At 50.9% G+C, this 18,924-nt stretch overlaps 1 protein-coding gene across 9 annotated transcripts in view; it reads right to left on the reverse strand.

Moving 5' to 3' along the window:
- Positions 1-18,924, reverse strand: part of RAP1GAP2 (RAP1 GTPase activating protein 2) — a 219,175-nt gene that overhangs the window by 4,972 nt on the left and 195,279 nt on the right. For 8 of the 9 annotated variants that reach the window (XM_045164911.1, XM_045164909.1, XM_045164906.1 and 5 more), the window contains 7 exons: positions 10,628-10,765; positions 8,751-8,869; positions 5,675-5,788; positions 5,273-5,390; positions 4,650-4,776; positions 644-720; positions 197-235 (listed from right to left, as the gene is read on the reverse strand). In XM_045164911.1, coding sequence (XP_045020846.1) covers positions 227-235; positions 644-720; positions 4,650-4,776; positions 5,273-5,390; positions 5,675-5,788; positions 8,751-8,869; positions 10,628-10,765 — 702 coding nt within the window. In that variant the 3' untranslated portion in view covers positions 197-226. The remainder of the gene's footprint in view (positions 1-196; positions 236-643; positions 721-4,649; positions 4,777-5,272; positions 5,391-5,674; positions 5,789-8,750; positions 8,870-10,627; positions 10,766-18,924) is intronic. The other variant, XR_006640809.1, reaches the window with a different exon arrangement.

An 18,924-nucleotide genomic window follows, 5' to 3' on the forward strand; every position in this document is an offset into this window, starting at 1 on the left:
CATGGGCACCAGAGGCCATGTGCCCTCTTCCCCATCCAGACCTGAGTCCCACCATAGAGACTCCAGGGAAGAGGCACTGGCCCTCCCCAGCAGTCAGGATCTCTCTGGCCATTCTCTGGGTATCAGACCACCAGTACGCTGAATCTTAGTGACACACCCTCCCTCGTGGCCACAGCAGGACCAACACCTGACCCACCTTTGACAAGCGAAGGACTCCTCTTTCACATTAGTGACCCTGTTTCAAGAAAAATCCGTATGAGAGTTTTAAATCACTAGACCACATAATCCCCAGTGACTACAGCTTCTGTATATTCGGTGCTCATCTCTCCAGAGAGCCTGGGAAGGGACATGAGGCCCAGAAGCCAATAATTTCCAACTTGTATCTGCCTCTGTCCAAGGGTGTGGCTCTGACACAGGAGGTGTGGAAAGGTGGCTGGTGAACCCCAGGCTGATGCCTGCACCATGGGGACCAAGGGGAACCAATGGCACCCCCAGATCAGACCAGAGCTTCCTCCCTGCCCCCATGTGAGGTGTGAGGCACCCTCTTCCTCCAACCCCAGGAAGGATGTCTGGCTTCTGGAGGAGATGGGCACGTGGGAGGTGGAAGGCTCCCCCCGCTCCCCCAACGTCCCCAGATCCTTACCGCACTGGAGCTGGCATGACTGAGCTTATCAAAGCGGAATTTCAGGTTTGACCTCGGGGAGTTCCTGCTTTTGACATCTAGGAAAAAGAAGAATGCCCTTGAGAGGAGGGTGGGGCTACAGAGGTCACTGGGGCTAGCGGGTAGGAGCTGGATAGGGAGCCCCAGAGAAGCAGGGGGTGTCCTCTCCACTAGGCACTCTAGCTGACCTGTGCCAATTCACAAGAGCCAACTCTCACATTTTTAGAAATGTCATGAGCTGGTTGTTACACAGTTATCTTTTTTTAATTCTACAAGCTTACAATTAAACAAATTATATTCATCAAAGGTAATAAATACTCAGAAGTCATCTAGTTATTTCAGTACATTTTACTATTATTTATCCTCCTAAGATTATTTACATCCATTATGTCTGATGCTTGTGTGTGCTTAGTCGCTCACACATCGCTCAGTCACATCCGACTCTTTGCGATCCTTTGACTGTAGCCCACCAGGCTCCTCTGTCCATGGGATTCTCCAGGAAAGAATACTGGAGTGGGTTGCCATGCCCTCCTCCAGGGGATCTTCCTGACGCAGGAGTCCAATCCGTGTCTCCTGCACTGCAAGCGGATTCTTCTCCACTGAGCCATCAGGGAAGCCCCCATTGTGTCAAGTAGTTCTTCCCAACTCCATGTCACATGGATGCTTGAGATCAGCCAGGAACAGTCACACCACGGAAGTCAGCACACACTACAAATCAGAGCTTAATTTAATGTTTTCTTGTCTAGACATAAAAAACTCATGGAGCACATGTTAATAGAACAGATTATACTTGAAAATGTGTTCGTCTCTAGTCATTACATTGTGAATGGCACAAAAAACTGAGAAAACACTCTTTTCGTATTTGAAAACTATTATCTGATTCAGCAGAGAAGCTGCTCACATCACGGACAAAATAATATCAATCAACATTCATGTCAAAACTACACTCATTCATCATCTGGAACTTTATGTTTTCTACAGATACAACGGTTGGGCAAATATCAATAAAAGCATTTTGTGAGAATCAATTGACTCTGAGGAATTTATAGTAAAGAATGTTGTATATTTTGTTAATATCATTATTTATAAATTATGTGCTTCAGATCCTTTCAGATCAGCCACTCAGTCGTGTCCGACTCTTTGCGACCCCATGAATCGCAGCACGCCAGGCCTCCCTGTCCATCACCAACTCCCAGAGTTCACTCAGACTCACGTCCATCGAGTCAGTGATGCCATCCAGCCATCTCATCCTCTGTGGTCCCCTTCTCCTCCTGCCCCCAATCCCTCCCAGCATCAGGGTCTTTTCCAATGAGTCAACTCTTCGCATGAGGTGGCCAAAGTACTGGAGTTTCAGCTTTAGCATCATTCCTTCCAAAGAAATCCCAGGGCTGATCTCCTTTAGAATGGACTGGTTGGATCTCCTTGCAGTCCAAGGGACTCTCAAGAGTCTTCTCCAACACCACAGTTTAAACGCATCAATTCTTCAGCGCTCAGCCTTCTTCACAGTCCAACTCTCACAGTAAACATATGCCTGTGTGTGTGTGTGCGTGTGTGTGTGCGTGTGTGTGTGTGTGTGTGTGTGTGTGCGTGTGTGTGTGTGTGTGGTGGGACAGCCAGTTGTTGAACGCTGACAGCACACCACTGGCAGGGTGCTCCCTTGGCTTTCTGGTTTTCCTCTGGCTGAGATAATCTACAGCTTGGTATACTTCATCTAGAAACTGCTGACTTACTCTTGGTGCTTTATATTCAAGGCTTCCACTCGGTGCTATGACTACCTTTATGTGAGAGCCGCTAGCACCCTCTCAGGATCCCAGGGAGCTCACGTATGAAATGACCAATGGCCACGGCATTGGAGATTATGGAAGACCGATGTCAAGCCCTCCCAGCCACCTCCCTCCCCTCACCCCTGTCTCTTCCTCTAAAACAGGTTTCCAGATCTCCACAAGCCCACCCCAGCCCTACAGGTACAAAGCACAACTCTTGTGGGGCTGGGAGTGAGAGGCGGCCCCCCTCAGGGTTAAACACTCCATGGGAGGTGGGGTTGCAATAAGCACCGGCCGGAATCGCAGACCTATTGGAGGTCCCCTTCTGCCCCAGGTGAACTTCAGCAAGTCACACCTCCTTTTACTCAAAACCTTATTAATTTTGATATTTATTTACTATCAAGTAGGATCCAGGCTTGGTTACAGATTCAATCATTCCTTCAATATTTAATTAATAAGCCTTGTTGAAAAAAAAAATCAGGAAATTCACATTACTACCCCACTTTACAGATGAGGAAACTGAGACTCAGAGAGGTGGGCCTATTAACACTGCACCAGGATAAGAACCCAGCTCCATGGCTGCTCAGCCACAGAAGGTTGCCACCCTAACATAAGGATTGTTTACTTGGGAACCGTGCCTTCTCTTTATCCCTAACATCGCATGTCATTATTTGTCAACATTTCTTCACCATGAGAACCCCAGAAGCACTGTGGTTTAAATGACCCTGCTGGCCCTCTGGCCTTAAATGTATCTATCATTTAGCTCAAGTTCCTCAACCCCAGCCCGACATTATGGGCAAGATAACTCTTTGTTGTGGGGCAGGCGGGCTGCCTAGCACACTGTAGGGCGCTTAGCAGCATTCCTGACTTCTGCCCAGGAGATGCCAGCAGCACACTCCCCTCCCACAATCATGAAAATCAAAAACCCTCCAGACACTGAAAAGCATGCCCTAGGAAGCAACATCTCCCCCGGCTGAGAACCACTCATTACACTATTGTTTTCTTCCTGTTATTCAATAAATACTTAGGCTAACAGTTCTGCATCTCTTATAACCATAAGCTCACTTGCTCATCACACAACCAACCATATGAGGTAGGAAATATTCCCTTCCCTTCATTTTTCGTTTGGGGAAACGGAGACACAGAAAAGACTCAGTAACCTGCCCATTGGCACATCACTAGTAAGTGGAAGACCCAGGATTTGGAGCCAAGCCCCAGAGTCCTCCACTACATAATACTGCCCTCCTCGGGGCAGGACCAACACTCTGATTTCCAGGCACGCCCAGTGCCCAGTGGTGCCAACCACACATGTCTGCTTGGACACCCCTTGGGCTCCAACCCCTCATTTGCTCCCCAGAGCTGGCTCCTCCTTCTCTGCCTGACTGCAGGGATCACAGAAACCTGAAAAGCCCACACTCTTTGCCTTCCCTGAGTCCTCACTACTGAACCTGGGCACGCCTTGAATCCACATCCTTCTCCCATCACCCCAGACACCATCCATGGCCCTGTGACCCCTCACCACTCACCATGACCCCTCACTGCTCTCCCTCCCTGCATCCACTCCCCACCAACCCTGTCTATTCAGCCGGCTGCAGCCACCAACACAGTCTCTCTCCTCCTTCTAGTTAAGGACCTTTAAAGACTGAAGGCCCTCCAATGTCTCCCACTGGGGGCAGGATGAAGCAAAATCCTCACCAGGGTCCCCGTGGTGCTCCTACTGTCTAACCGATGTCTGCCCTCTGACACGTCCCCTCCGTGCACTCAGCAGCACTGAGCCACGTGTGGGTCCAGAACACGGCCTTGGAGCTCCCCCCAGGCCTCCCCACTGCGGTTCCGTCCACCTGTACCACGCTTCCCACTCCTTATCGCTGTATTATCAAGATGGTCTCTGTGACAAAGAGGCCCTGGGTTGGTGATGGGCTAATGGAGAGGTCAGGGGAAAGAGCCTCAGCTTTCCAATCACACTGTCTCAACGCCTCTGGCATATCACCGAACTCTCTGAGCCTCAGTTTCCCCACGAATATGGAGGGGATGATAACACAGCCTCTGGAGGGGGATGAACAGATGTGGTGAGCCAGCAGAGCTGGAAGCCCTAACACTTTGGGGTTGAAATGGAAACAGGACAATTCAGTGTGCCTGGGGCTTGAACCCCACCAACAGCGGCCAGGCCACAGCCCCGCCCCTGCCAGCCTCATGGTCCACACCGCCCACAAGACACCACCAACCTGTTGGACTCCGGCTCATGATGATGGGGGTGGCGGCTGCCCCCAGGCTGGGGCTCTCGCTGCTTGGGGACGGGCTGTAGACAAACACCTCCTGCTTGAAGGGAGAGGTTGTGGACGGCTGGCTGCTCTGGGGAGAGAGGCTGGATGAGCCGGGCAGTCCCACCCTCGGCAGGCCTGAGACAGGCTCCTACTACCCCACTTGGACCTGCTCTGTCCCTTTGTTGCCTCCAGCCTCAATTCCAACCTCTTCCCTGCCCCCCAGGAATTGCCCCTGACCCAGCCCCATGGAGAGAGACGAGCCCTCCTTCAGCTGGGAAGCCCACCACAGGGGCACCATTCAGTCTGACCTCTGACCCCTGCTGCTGATACTCCTGAGGGAGTATCACTCTGAGGAGTGAGGGAGTGTCACTCTGGGGGAGGACCCCCCCACCCCACCCTGAACCACTGCTCCCAGAGGGTGGACATGACTGACTGGGCCCTCTCCCGTTTCCTCCCTTCCCCTTTTATCCGCCAAGCCTGTATGAGGCTCTGCCCACAGGAGCTATTTTAATGCACAGAGCAGTATCCGCCTGGGCCCAGGGTGCCCCTCGCTGCTCCCCAGGGCTGGACGGGGCTGCACCTACCCCACTGTCACACTCCTCCATGGCCTCGCCCTCCCCAGCTGTGCTGCTGAAGCTGCTGGTGCTGGAGGAGGAGCGGGAGATGTTGGCTCGGCCGTTCTCCTTCAATTTGATGAAGGGCCTGCAGGGAACGGGAAGGCAGGCAGGCCCTGGTCACACGCCGAGACGCCCCCCACAGGCCCTCCCTGAGACTGAGGGTAAGGCAGGCCCGGCAGACCTGAGCTTGCCCACCAGCAGCCCCCCAGCACACCCCGCCCCCAGCAGGCCCCTGCTTTGGTGTTGGCTTTTGTGTTCCAGAGAGTTCCCAAGGCAAGAGAAGCTGGTTGTCAGCCGGCGGGAGTGGAGCACATATTCTGGGGTCCCGGCTGGCTAAAGCCCCCACCCCACCCCACCTCACTTTCTTACTTCTCCTTGTTGGGGCAGATTTCCGGAGAACTGGGGTTGGATGAGGTCTCAGACTTTATCTCCTGAGAAGAGTGTCCGCCCTCCGGGGTCTTGGGGTTGCTGGATGCACTGTCACTGCGGAAAGGAGGATGAAGAGGAGTGAGGCCAGGGGGCCAGTCCACAGCCCCCCGCCAGCACTCAGCACCATGGGACCTGTGGGGTCATAGTGCCCCCCTGACAGCATGGCCACCAGGACCTCCACTCCCACCCAGACCTCCTCAGACACTGCGGCAGACCACCGAATCCTCTGCTCCATCAGAGGCTACTCCAGGTTCCCGGGTGAGAGTCAAGAGTCATCAAGCAAGAATTCTAGGCTGGTGCCCCCAAGCACAAGTCCACCATCCCCTACCCCTGGCTGGCCATCTCACGCAGCAGAGCTCTAGGTCAAGAGCAGGCCACAAAAGGAATGGAGGGGGTCTGGGACAACCACACCTCAATGGGAAAAAAAATCCAAGGCACATGGGCTCCCCAGGGTGCTATCCAGGCTACCACTGCTCAACTCCAGAGGCTACACTTCACACAGACTGTAAAACGAGCTCCCTGGGTCCAGGTGATGAAGTGGCCCTTGTGCTGGGAAGTGGGTCACTTTCAGTCTGGAGCTCCAGGGTTTCTTCCTCTTCTAGCTTAACAAAGACCAAGTCCTGACACCCACTGCCTGCTCACTTTTGAAGACATGATGGCCCTGTCTTCAATGAACTTTTATTTGTATAATAGCTTTATTGAGATATAATCCTTATACAAGTCACCCATTTGAAGTGTGCAATTCAATGGTTTTCAGTCTATTCACAGAGTTGTACAACTATCACCAGAATCTAATTTCAGAATATTTCAGCCTCCCTGAAAGAAACTCTGGATGCACTTACAGTCGCTGCCCATTCTCTCCTCTCCCAACAGCCACTGGTCGACTGTCTCAATGGATTGGCCTATTCAGGATATTCCGTATAAATGGAATCATGCGACGTAGTGTGGTCTTTCTGTGACTGGCTTCTTTCACTTAGCATAGCATTTTCAAAGTTCATCTATGCCATAGTAGGTACTATGGTATTTCACCACTTTTTATTGCAAGCAATATTCCATGCTAATTTCATTATTTTTTATTGCAAAGTAATATTCCACATTATGCATATACCACATTTCAGTTATCCATTTTTCGAGGGATGAACATTTGGACTGTTTTCACTTTGGGCTATTGTGAAGAACACTGTTATGAATATCTGCATGCTACTTTTTATATAGACATATATATATTCTTTCTCCTGGGTACATACCTAGGAGTGGAACTGCTGGGTCATTCAGTAACTCTCTGTTTAACCCTCTGGGGAACTGCCAGACTGTTTTTTACAAGCAGTTGCATTATTTTACACTCCCACCAGCTATGCAAGGGAGTTCCAGTTTCTCCATATCCTCACCAACATGTGTTATTATTTGTCTTTTTGTTATTATTATTATTAGAGCCATCCCAGAGGCAAGAAGTGCCTCAATGTACTTTTAATGAGGTGCTAATGACCTCCTAGGGCTTCCCTGGTGGCTCAGACAGTTAAGAATGTGCCTGCAATGTGGCAGACCCAGGTTCAATCCCTGGGTCTGGAGGATCGCCTGGAGAAGTAAATGGCTACCCACTTCAGTATTCTTGCCTGGAGAATTCCATGGACAGAGGCTACAGTCTCATGGGGTCTCAAAGCGTCAGACACAATTGAGCAACTAACACTTTCACAATGATCTCCTGGTTGTCAACCCAAGCGGGGTCTGAGTCTTTGAGTTGGACTTCTCTGTGTACTTGGCACAGCTGACTCTCCCTCCAGGAATGTCTCTTCTCCTGGCCTCTGAGATCCATCCCCTACCCCTGTATCTCCAGGCTCTGTCCTCTTTCATCTTCTTCCCAATCTTCCTTACTGGCTTTCCTCTCTCCACTTGCCCCTAAACGCAGGTCTTCTCCAGGCATTCTATACACCCTATGGTGTGGCCATATTCTTTGGTCCCTCTTTAAACATCACTTTCACCCCAGGAGCTCCCAGGAGCTCTCCAGTCAAGAGCTCTCTCCTAAGCTCAAGACTTGCAATCTGATCACTCCCAACTCTGCCCTTCTCTCTTGGAGGGCCCACAAGGACTTACTCACATTTACAGGTTTCAAATAGAGCTTTTTCAGCCCCTTCTATAAACATGCCCCTGGTTCTGCATGCTCAAGCCCAGCGGATGGTGCACCATCCAGAGCTGCAGACAGACAACTTGGAGGCCTAGACACCAATGCCTCCCTTCCCTTCACAAGATGGTAAGCTTCCAAAGGCAAGTTTTCATCTTCTGTAGCTCCTGACAGAGCACGGAGTGCAGCATGGGGCAGGCACTCAATGATGCTGCTTACTGAATTAAATGATAAGTGGGCTCAGTGATTAAATGATCAGAATGGCCATTAGCAGGAACTGGTGAAGTATGATGCAATATGAGAGTTATTTTAAAACAAAAAAGAGAGAGAAAGAGCATTCTAGAAACCCAGAGGAGGTCTGATGAACTTTGCCTGTTAGAATCAGGCAAAGGTTTCCATAAGAGCTGATATCTGAGTAAGCACTGAAGAAGGGGGCAAAGAAAGAAAAGAATTGTAGTGACATTTCTGCATGCGTGCATGCTAAGTTGCTTCAGTCATGACCAATTCTTTGCAACCCTATGGACTGTAGCCCACCAGGCTCCTCTGTCCATGGGATTCTCCAGGCAAGAGAGTGGGTTGCCATGCCCTCCTCCAGGGGATCTTGCCGTCTCGTATGTCTCCTGCATTGGCAGGCGGGTTCTTTACCACTAGTGCCACCTGGGAAGCCCAGTGGTGTTTCTAGTCTGGGGTCAAAATGCAAATTGTACAGCTTCGGAAAGTCCTGTGCAGAGATCGCCCAAACCGGCCTTGGTGGATAAAGAGGTGAATGAGTGACAGGGGTGTGCAGGTGTCTGAAGTGGGGACCAGGTTCAACAGGAAGCCATCTCCCGATCTATGCCAAGCCCTCCCCAAGGTGTGCCTCTGACAGCTGCAGCAGTGGGGAGAACTGACAGTTACCATCGTGTCCGGCCGTCCCCTTGGCCTTCAGAGCCCGTGTGCAGACGGGGGAAGAGCCCCGACCTCCGCTTTATGGGGCTCCGTGACTGGTTCTTCGCCGTTGCCACCGCCACCGGAGGCTGCCAATGAAACTGCCAGAGTGAGTGCTGACCCCCCAAACTCAGCCCTCCTTCTCCTTGTCCACCTTTCCCACCTACAAATAGGCCCTGGTCTGGAGGAGATCCCAGAAAGCAGCAAGCCAGCCAGGAAGGTGAGATCTAATAATGGGGGAATGGGAGCTGGGACCCTGAGACTCAACCCACCTGCAGCCTGTTTTCCTGTGTTCTTAAGCCAAACCTGTTACCCAGGTAACAATCTACCAAAAACCAGAATTCCTGGAGGTCAGGGTCACCCTAAGGAGAGTCCCACATATTTAGAAGGACAGGATGACTCAGACTGAGAACCACAGAGCTGAGAGTCCTGAGAGAGACCTGGACCAGTCTCTGGCCTTTACCAGTGAGGATGCTAAGGAGCCCAGGGATGAGGAGATTTGGCCTAGGTCATATGGCAACCCACCAACAGACAAGCACATGTGCCTGGGCTCCTGACTCTACCAAGAAATGGGTCCAAGCTGGTGTCACAGATTGGACCCAATAATAAGACTGAGAGCAGCAGAGTCAGGTGCACACACAGCTCCAGGCAGGCGGAGCCCAAGAATGTGGCTCTGCTTCAGCCACAGGCAAGGGGACCATGGAGAGCTGGGAGACCATGGAGGGGGAGATGAGAGCCTATGGCCAACCTTTAGAGCCCACCAGGCTCCTAACTCAGGTCCCAACTTCTGCCCTCCACGTGCTGTTCAACCTTGGGCAAGTGACAAAACCCTCTGGGCCTCAGTCTCTTCATCCACAGAATAAAGATAAAACAGCCCTGCCCTGCTCATTCACAGACCTGGTGGGATGAATCAGATAATAGCTATGAAAACATTTGGTAAGTTAAATGAATTATGCAAGGGACTCCCCAGGCAGTCCAGCGGTTAAGACCACTTTTCAATGCAGGAAGCATGGAACTAAGGTTGGGGAACTAAGGTTCCACGTGCCATGGAGTATGGCCAGAAAATAAATAAATAAATTGTGGGACATTATTTATAATACTAATGATTAGTATCGTGGTAGACATGTTCTGCAATGAAAAGAAAAAAGTCTAATCCATGCAAATGCAAAGTCACTTTGCTTTTTTAAAGAACTGACTGGCTCCTTGCCTGGCCAGCCTCTGGTGTGAGCTGACCAGACTAAAACCCACAGACCTGCCAGGTTCCTTCCTTGAGAACCGTCTACACGGTGACTAAGAACTCAGACTTTGGATCAGGGAGACCTGCATTCAAATCGCAGCTCTTCAGCTTAGCTGGGTGACTTGTAGCAAGTCACTTAAACCCTCTGGGCCTCCTTTTCCTCCAGGAGCTGTCACGGGAATGGATCAGATAATGTTCATGAATGATATAGCTCAGTGCCTAGTGCTCAGCAAAGCCCAAAGTGGGTGGGGGCAGGGTGGGAGACAGCTACTGTTATCATTAATAAGAACAGAGCAAGGACACGCCTCTCGCAGTCAGGGGTCCCAAGCCCCGAAGCAAAGAGACTCACTTCAGGCCCATTTTGCAGGGTTGGCTCTGAGGTTGACTCAGTGGTCAAGCAAACTCGGGGAACAGGATGACAAAAAGGCCTCTAGGCCGGGCCAACCCCAGGGATGCAGGCTCCATTTCAGAGGCCTGGGCTCACTCCCCAAACAGCCTCAGTTTCCCTCTGTCATCCCTGCTCTAAGTTGCCTGGCCCCAGCCTCCCCAACTGGGGCCGGGAGGATCCTCCCCGCGCCCTGCGTGCCACCCCCAGGCTGGCGGCTCTCACCGAGAAGGTCGTCTTGGTGACCTCCACGCTGTTATGGGTGATGCCCCCGCTGAGGCTGCCGGGGATGCCCCCACCATGCTGCTTCTTCTGGCTGCTCACCATGGTCTCCATGGAGTGGCTGCGCACACGGATGGCCCTCTGCGGGGAGAGCAGATGACAGAGGCCTAAGGGCTGGAGTCTGGTCCCTTTCGATGACCCTGTCCGCTTGACAGGGTCTGCAGACGCAGCCCTCAGCATGTACACACATGATCACATGCTCACACTCACTACTGTTTGCAGTTTTAATATACTCCATGCTCTGGGCATGCGTGGCTGTTTGCAGGCAGAGGTCAGAGAGGACACCAGCCAGAAGGAGTCTAGGGACCAATGTCCCAGCTCCTGGCAAGGTGGACAAAGGCTGTTATCTTCATCTTATAGGTGAGGAAAGAGAGGTTTGGACAGCCAAGTAAACCCAGGTGACCCTCGTCTGGCTACCACCTCTCCAAGCTACAGCTTCCTCGTCTGTAAAACGAGAATGATGCACTCCATGCAGGAACAAGTGGGGACTAAATATGGTCATGTGCCTGACCCCAATCTGACTTTTTCTTGCACAAATTACATGTATTTCTATATTTATGCACCAGCTAGTCCTTCTGCCATCATCCCAAAGTGTGCTGTGTGCAATGTGGAATACATTCACCTTGCTGAACCATAAGGAGCTCTTACTAATCCATGCACTGAGCCTTCCCTCACACTTGCAGGGGCTTAAGAGATTATGAAGACAAGCCTCCAAACTGACACAGCTGCTGGAAGAAGAGATGCATGCTCAGACTGGGCAGAGGCGTGGGTTCTTGCTGGGGGCATGGAACTGCTCAGGCCCATGTAGGATCACCAAAGCCCAAAGGGCACGTGGGCAAACAGTGACGTGTCCAGGAGGGGACAACCAGGATGGCCAGGGGCTTGTCACAGAGCAGGCAGGGATGAGAAGAGCTCAAATCAAGGCTGCTGAGCCCTCGGCAGGGATGGGCCGGGGAGGTGATGACCACGCCCTTAGGCGGCTCTGCAGACCAAAGTGGTTCTGCAACCAGATTCATGGGCAGTGGTCCTCCAGAGGCAGTGCTCAGCTTGACCCAGGGGAGGATTTCCTGACCAGGGAAGGCTCACAGGATCCCACCTACCACGTGGACGCTACTCCCTGGTTCTGGATGCCTTCAAAGATGACCTGAATGTTTAGAAAGGGAAGTTCTCTCTCATCACACTCATTCGGTGACTCAATAATACAGCCAGGAGGCAATGCAGCTTAGAGATCACCAGCATGGAGTGCCAGGGTCCTACTGCCAGGACTATATCTGGACTCTCTGCTCCACCACCTATCAGCTGGTGTCCCTGGTAGGTTCCTCGGCTTTTCTGAGACTTACTTGTGAAGTGGGATGGAGGAGATCTACACCACAGGGCTCTAGTGAGCTTACACACAGAGGGCCCAGCGCATCATAAATAACCCACGTATGTGGCTACTCTAATGTTAGTGTAAGCATTTGTTGTGTGCCTCCCGTGTGCCCAGCACTGTGCCAGAAATAAGGAGATTTAAGGAAAGGGAGTCAAAAAAGTTGAAGACTCAGCCCCTACCCCCAAGAAGCATTCACGTCAGCTGGGGGAACAGGACACGTTCCTTAAAAGTAGTGTGACGCCAAAGACCCAGGCCAGTGGGGGGCGCCCTCTGCGTTCATTAGCTGTCCAGGGCCCCGGGGCCTCAGGTCCACATACAAACATACATGGATGCAGATATCCTTAGTTGCTCACAAACAGGTGCCTTTCCCCTCCACTGCCACGCCACTTGTTGGTAGCAGAGCCACCACTGACCCAATGCCCCCTCTTCCTCCTTGAGACAAAGGACTAAATCATGACCCCCTCATCCCCCTGCCAGTAGAACATGAGGGGATGCCTTCTGGGGGCGTTGGAGAAAGGTTTTCTCAATGACCCCCAAAAGAAATGTGACATGTCTGCTTCTAAAACCACAGCAGCCAGCTGGGGGCCAAGAGGCATCAAGCCTGAGGGACGAAGCTGACGAGCTGAGGATGCCAGAGGGGAAAGGAGAAGAAACCTGGATGACCATGAGCCACCTCAGGCCGTTTTAAGTGAGCTAATGGACTTTCCTTATTGTGTGAGCCCATAGAACCTCAGCTTCAGAAAATTGACGTGGAAGGATGAACATGTAGACGCAGCTCCCATCCTCACGGGGTTCATTCCCACACTCGCACATGCATGTGTCAGCGTACACACTCCACGAGCCAACCTCCAGATGGTCTCACGTGGAAGAGCTAACCTCCTTCCCTCCCTTAAAGTATCGAGAGAAGAGCTTGGTCTGCAGCACGGTGGTCCCAAGAAATCAGCATGAATGGTGCCCCCAACCCACACAGCAGACCCGCTGAGGGTGTCTCCTCAAGGTCAGGAATTCAGGTTTTGGCCCCACTGAGAACCACAACCTGCCTGCCTTTCTGTCCTGACAAAAGAAGCTGGTTCAGGAAGGAGCACTGTTTGCAAATAAGCATGAAACCTATCAACCTCCCATTCCTCATGCCACCTAGCCTCTCCCGTCTGAGCCAAAGACACCCCTTAAGGGATCTCATCTCTCTCCTCCTCTCTCCCTTTCTAGGCTCTAGAGTCACTGAGCAACAGTTTACTGCAACATGATTAAAACAGCCACCACATTCTATTCATTTCATCATGCGAAGATCATTAAGTCATGGACCTTTTGGAGAACTGAAGGCAGGGAAAGCAGGGTACCATGCTAGGAAGTCCCCAGATAAACATCAAAGATCCTTAAATGAATCAAGTGCTCCATCAATCTCAGCATCGCTTCATTCCATGGGTGCCCTCAGGTGCCACCAACACTGGCCATCAACAACGCCATGCCAACTAGTCATTTATGTTCTGATGTGTTCCCTGCTGTCTCTTTCCAGAGAACATCTGACCTGGGTAATAAGCCCTGTGTGATGGTATCTGGTCTACTGAGCTCCACATACATGATCTTATGGAATCCTGCCACTCTCAGATGCAGAGAGGACAGCACCGATTGAAAAGGTCCCTACAGGTAAATGATGACCCAGGTCACACTGCAGGTAAGAGATGGAACCAGGACCCAAACTCAGAACCTGGTCTCTGAACAGAAGGGCTCCAGGATCCCAAAAGTGGTTCAGATTCAACATATAATTCAACTGGTTGATGGACTGAAGGTGATCAGAAACCATGAAGCTTTAGCACCTCCCCTCCACCACCACCACCATACACACACACACACAAAATCTCCAACAGTGATGTCAGGGAAGAAACTTCTTGAATGCCCCTGATGCCGCTGTTTGAGTCAACAAAACAAGAATGATAGATAATGGACTGACAGGGAATTCCAGGGATGTGCAGGGCAGCCATCTGCTGCTCAAAGCAAACAGGAGGGGGTTTGCATCCTGGTTCTTCCCAGTAGAGCATATGAACCTCTCAGAGACAGTCCTCTGGTCCATAAACATGAGGAGGACATGGGTGTGCTGGACACCTCGTGTGATACCTGCATGCTCAGGGTCAGCCCTCCTCCTCCACCCTTAAGGACCAAAGGAGAGCAAGACAATGGCTCCCTCCAAACCCTAAAATAATGCTTTATTCGGACAAAATCACCCAGTGACATGGTCTAAAGTATTCCATCAGTTTCAACCTGCTGTAGAGCTGGAAGCACCAGGCTTCTCAAGTTGGGCAGAAGGTAAAGGGTGAAGACAAGAGCGGAGGGCAGTGCTGTAGAAAGAAGAAGGCAAGGGTGCAAAGGCACATGAAACCTTTGCAGGAGCATCAGCCCTGCAGGGACTGACTGGACCTGTTCCCACTCACCCCAGCACATCCAGTGCACCATCCCTCTGCTTCCCACGGACAAGCTCATGCTTTCAAGGCTGCCTGTGCCAGCAGCGGACAGCATGACCTTTGGAAAGGTCTTCTGTGCACTGATCTGAAATCTTAACATTTCCAGCCCTAGGAGTCTCTGACTCGTCTATTCCCAATTCACACAACCATCCCTACCTGTCCTCACAGTCTGCTCTCCTACCAGCCAACCACCTCCGGTTGCATCACCATCATCAGTCACTAGGGTTTCCCAGCCCTCAGTTCACCTCCTGGCTTACCTTCAAATGAGTTCTCCTCTGGGAGAGTCAGAAAAGAGAGAGGGAGTCACTTTCTGGGTACCTGCTCACATGACTTCATTTCAGCTGGGGAAGGGAGCTGAGTACCAGTTAGCATCATGGAGAAAGCACATCTCCTCCAGGTCAACCACAAACCTATCATGCTTACAGACGGGTTTTGTGGTGTTCCAATTTGACAAACTCAAGACACAGTGCCCAGATATGAGCACTAATGGAGACATGCCTACTGATACTCTGGCAAGCACCAGAGGCAGGGAAGGGCCTTGGAGAGAAAGGTGCTAATTGCTGGCCTGCTGGGATGGCTTCTAATCAGGAAGTACTGAGGTCCATAATGGGTCTTCGGTCCCTCTAGCAGCCCAGTGGGATAAGGAAATATCCCTCTGCATCTCCACCTCGACAGACCAGAGCTCCAAGCCACAAGCTACAGGGCTGCCCTGCCTGTAGGGATTTCTACAGGGATTTCTGCAGCTCGGTGCTCCTCTCCTGCCACTAGGGGTCAGAGAAGACCAGTACATCACCTACCACATACCCTCAGAGGTTGGGAAGTCACCTGACCACTCCCTGGTTGCTGTGGTCCCAGTTTCCCTGACACTGCATGACCATCCCCTCCATGGTCCTTCATCCCCCTTCTTCACGATGAGGTCAGCGGAGGGTTAGCTAGCTAGCAGGGCTAGCTCCGTGTTTCTTGCTTGGGGTATTAATTCCCTGATAGCTCAGTTGGTAGGGGTATTAATTCCCTGATAGCTCAGTTGGTAAAGAATCTGCCTGCAATGCAGGAGACCCTAGTTTGATTCCTGGGTCAGGAAGATCCAATAGAGAAGGGAAAGGCTACCCACTCCAGTATTCTGGCCTAGAGAATTCAGTCCATGGGGCTGCAAAGAGTCAGACACGACTGAGCGACTTTCACTTTCTTTCACATAGCATGTGGATACATCAAGTATCATCACTCTTTTCCTTTTATTGCGTGCATGCTTCGTCGCTCAGTCATCTCCGACTCTTTGCACCCCTTTGGACTGTAGCCCGCCAGGACGAATAAAAACTTCATCAATAGGTGGCAGTGGCTCAGAATGGCATTCGAGAACAATAGTCGAGAGGTCACTATTTTTCAGTAATGTACACTCCTTTTAAAGAAAAGTCTTCTTGCAAGACTCCAAAAATATGTTCACAGACCTCCAACAACAGTGGTCCCTGGACTGTATCTGCAATATACCTACCTAGTCCATAGAAATATCTTTTAATGGTGAGTTTCAAGGTAAAAGTTTAGCCTCTATAATTAGAAATATGCACGTACAGATAGATGGATACTTATGTGTATATGCGTGCTAAGTCATTTCAGTCGTGTCTGACTCTTTGCGACCCCGTGGAATGTAGCCCACCCGGTTCCTCTGTCCATGGGATTCTCCAGGCAAGGCTAGTGGAGTGGGTTGCCATGCCCTCCTCCAGAGGATCTTCCCGACCCAGGGACTGAACCCACGTCTCTTATGTCTCCTGCATTGGCAGGCGGGTTCTTTACCACCAGCGCCACCTGCGAAGCACTAGATAGATACTCATCTAAAGCAAAAGTGCAAAATTTCAAAGTGTTTGTAAACAGTCAGATTCCTCAGAATATCTCTAAGCATCTCAGTTTGAAAAGCATGCCTTGATGCTCACAAATGAATGGTTCTGTTTCTCATGAGAGAAAAGCTTAAATGAGAGCCAAGGGGATTGAAGTAACAGGTGAAGAGCTATTCTAAGTAGTGTGCCGGGCAGCACAGCCCAGGGCAGTGAGGGGTCTGCCGTGGAGGTGGAAGAAGAACAATCACAGAGGCCAGGGGAGAGAGGGCTGAGATGGCTTTCAGTCCTGGGAATTCTCAGTTCTGTTTCCACATGCTTATGAGGTGAGAAATTTGACAGGAGAGAGATGAAACACGCAACTTTTCTTCCTGAGGTCATTTCCTGCACCATTCCTATGAAAGATTCCATGGAGGTCTGGGTGAGGAGTTCCAAGGGAATGCCAGTGATTCTGACACCCAACACCACTCAAGTGGCCCCTAAAGAAATACCAAAACTAGAGACGGTTTCCTGAGCTGGGTCAGACCCAAGGCAAGGTCACAGGCACGGCCCAAACATCAGAACCCTCCCACTACACCTGCCTGCCCCCGGCTTGGGAGACATGCAGGCAATGATGGAAGGGACAGGGAGAAAGAACTTGAGTTCTCAGCAAGGTTTGCAAAAAAGAAGCTGATCATAACTGGCAGAGCTCTGAAGGCTTAGTTGGTGTGACTGACCATGTGACTGACCATGACAGTGACCGTGACACGACCCTCCCCTTACCCGACAGTGCTACCTCAAAGACAGACAGGGAAGCGGAAAGCAGAAGCGAATCTATCTTCAGCCTACACTTGGAAGGATTTAGGGTTGAAAAGATGGATTCCCTGGATTACAGGATCAAAGATGAGCAATGATAAAGTCTTGAAGCATCTCTCTTGGAAAAGCCCTTTAATTGGACCCCCTGGAGTCAAAGATACTACTGCTTCTCCAGCTGGAGGCAAGAGCCTGGACAAATGGCCTCAGGCCACTCTCCCTTAGACCCACAACCTGTCTGTAGCTGCTGGGGCCATTTTATCCACTGTCCACAGCCTACACACTTTTTCAGGTTATCGAAACATTTGAAATCTAAAAAACTAATTATTAACTCCTCGATACAGAAAAAACCCTGCAAAACCGAAAGCAACAAAGGCTTCATTACATGTCTGCAATATACAGCATGATGTTAGCTAGCCAACTGCAGCTCGAATCTTCCATGAATTTCATTGACTGTGGGACTCAGGAACAGCTTGATGTGCTTGCTGTGATGGGGGTGGGGGGAGCCTACAAAGGTTTTCCCAACTACCTGGTATGGTCACCCCTCTCTTGGCTGGGCTAGCCAACCTGGCTCCCTCCTTCCTCCCCTTTCATCTCATCTCTTATCCCTCATCCCCCTTTCTTCTTGATCTCCCAATTTCTATTTCACCCTGCCTGGCTCTGACCAGCAGGACTGAAACAGATGCCCCAGGAATCTCCCACCAGCCTCAGCAAGCAGCTTGGCTCCTACCCCCACCCCTGTGAGGAATCTCAGCAGCTGGCCCCAACTAGACCAGCAGAGCCCTGCCCTGCTCTCTGCGGTCCAGCCTGGCAGCCAGGGATGGACCCCAGGCTTGTCCAGGCCAGGCTAGCATGGGTGGAGTCCTAACAGAGTCGTGACCCAGGAGGCACTGTCATGTAGCTGTTAAGAACAAGAGCCTTTGGAATCTGGCAGACCCAGATTTAACTCCCATGTCTGCTGGGTGACTTGGGACAAACTGCTTTGTCTCTTTGAGTCTTAGCTTCCTCACATGTAAAATCACACCCATCATTATTAAAACTGAGTGTGAATTATCAAACCAAGATTATCATGCCCATAATAACAGCCTTCCTCACAGGGCACAGAGGGCAGTCGGGAGGCTTTTGATGGGATAATGTGCATTAAGCTTTCACTTTCCATGAAAACAGTAATACCAGCTAACACTTCTACTGAGCACTTCTTGTATTCCAGGCCACATGCACTTTTCCAGGCATTATTTCAATGAGTTTTCCCACTGACTCCACAACAGAGGTACTGTTAATCATCCCCGCACTGTTGGTAAGGAATCCGCAGCACAGAGACTTTAAAGACCATGCCCAGGATCACATAGGGCTGGGATTCTAATATGGGCAGGTCCAACCCAACCTCACACATACTGCCATCAAAATGGCAGCTTTATAAATCATTCTGCAATGGGCAATCTAGAAGAACACAGACCTAAAAACCAGAAAACCTGGGTTTGAAACAAGGCTCCGCCTCTCCTGTAGGGGTAACATTTCGAGCAGCCCTTTGGCCTCACTCAGTCTATCCCCTGGTGTGTGAGTGAAAAATATTGATTTGGTCAAAAAATTCGTTAGGGTTTTCCCATAAGATGTTATGGAAAAATCCAAATGACCTTTTTGACCAATCCGATAATAAGACCCAAGTTCTGCCAATTGCACAAGCTGACAGCCAAGCTCAAATTGGAGGATGGCTGTAAACACTGGGTAGACCAACCAGCACTTGGCAAGCATGTGATGATTAACCTTTTATCCCAAGTGTCTGTCAAAGCCCGACTT

Source organism: Bubalus bubalis, chromosome 3, assembly GCF_019923935.1.
Source record: "Bubalus bubalis isolate 160015118507 breed Murrah chromosome 3, NDDB_SH_1, whole genome shotgun sequence".
NCBI classification, from domain to species: Eukaryota; Metazoa; Chordata; class Mammalia; order Artiodactyla; family Bovidae; genus Bubalus; species Bubalus bubalis.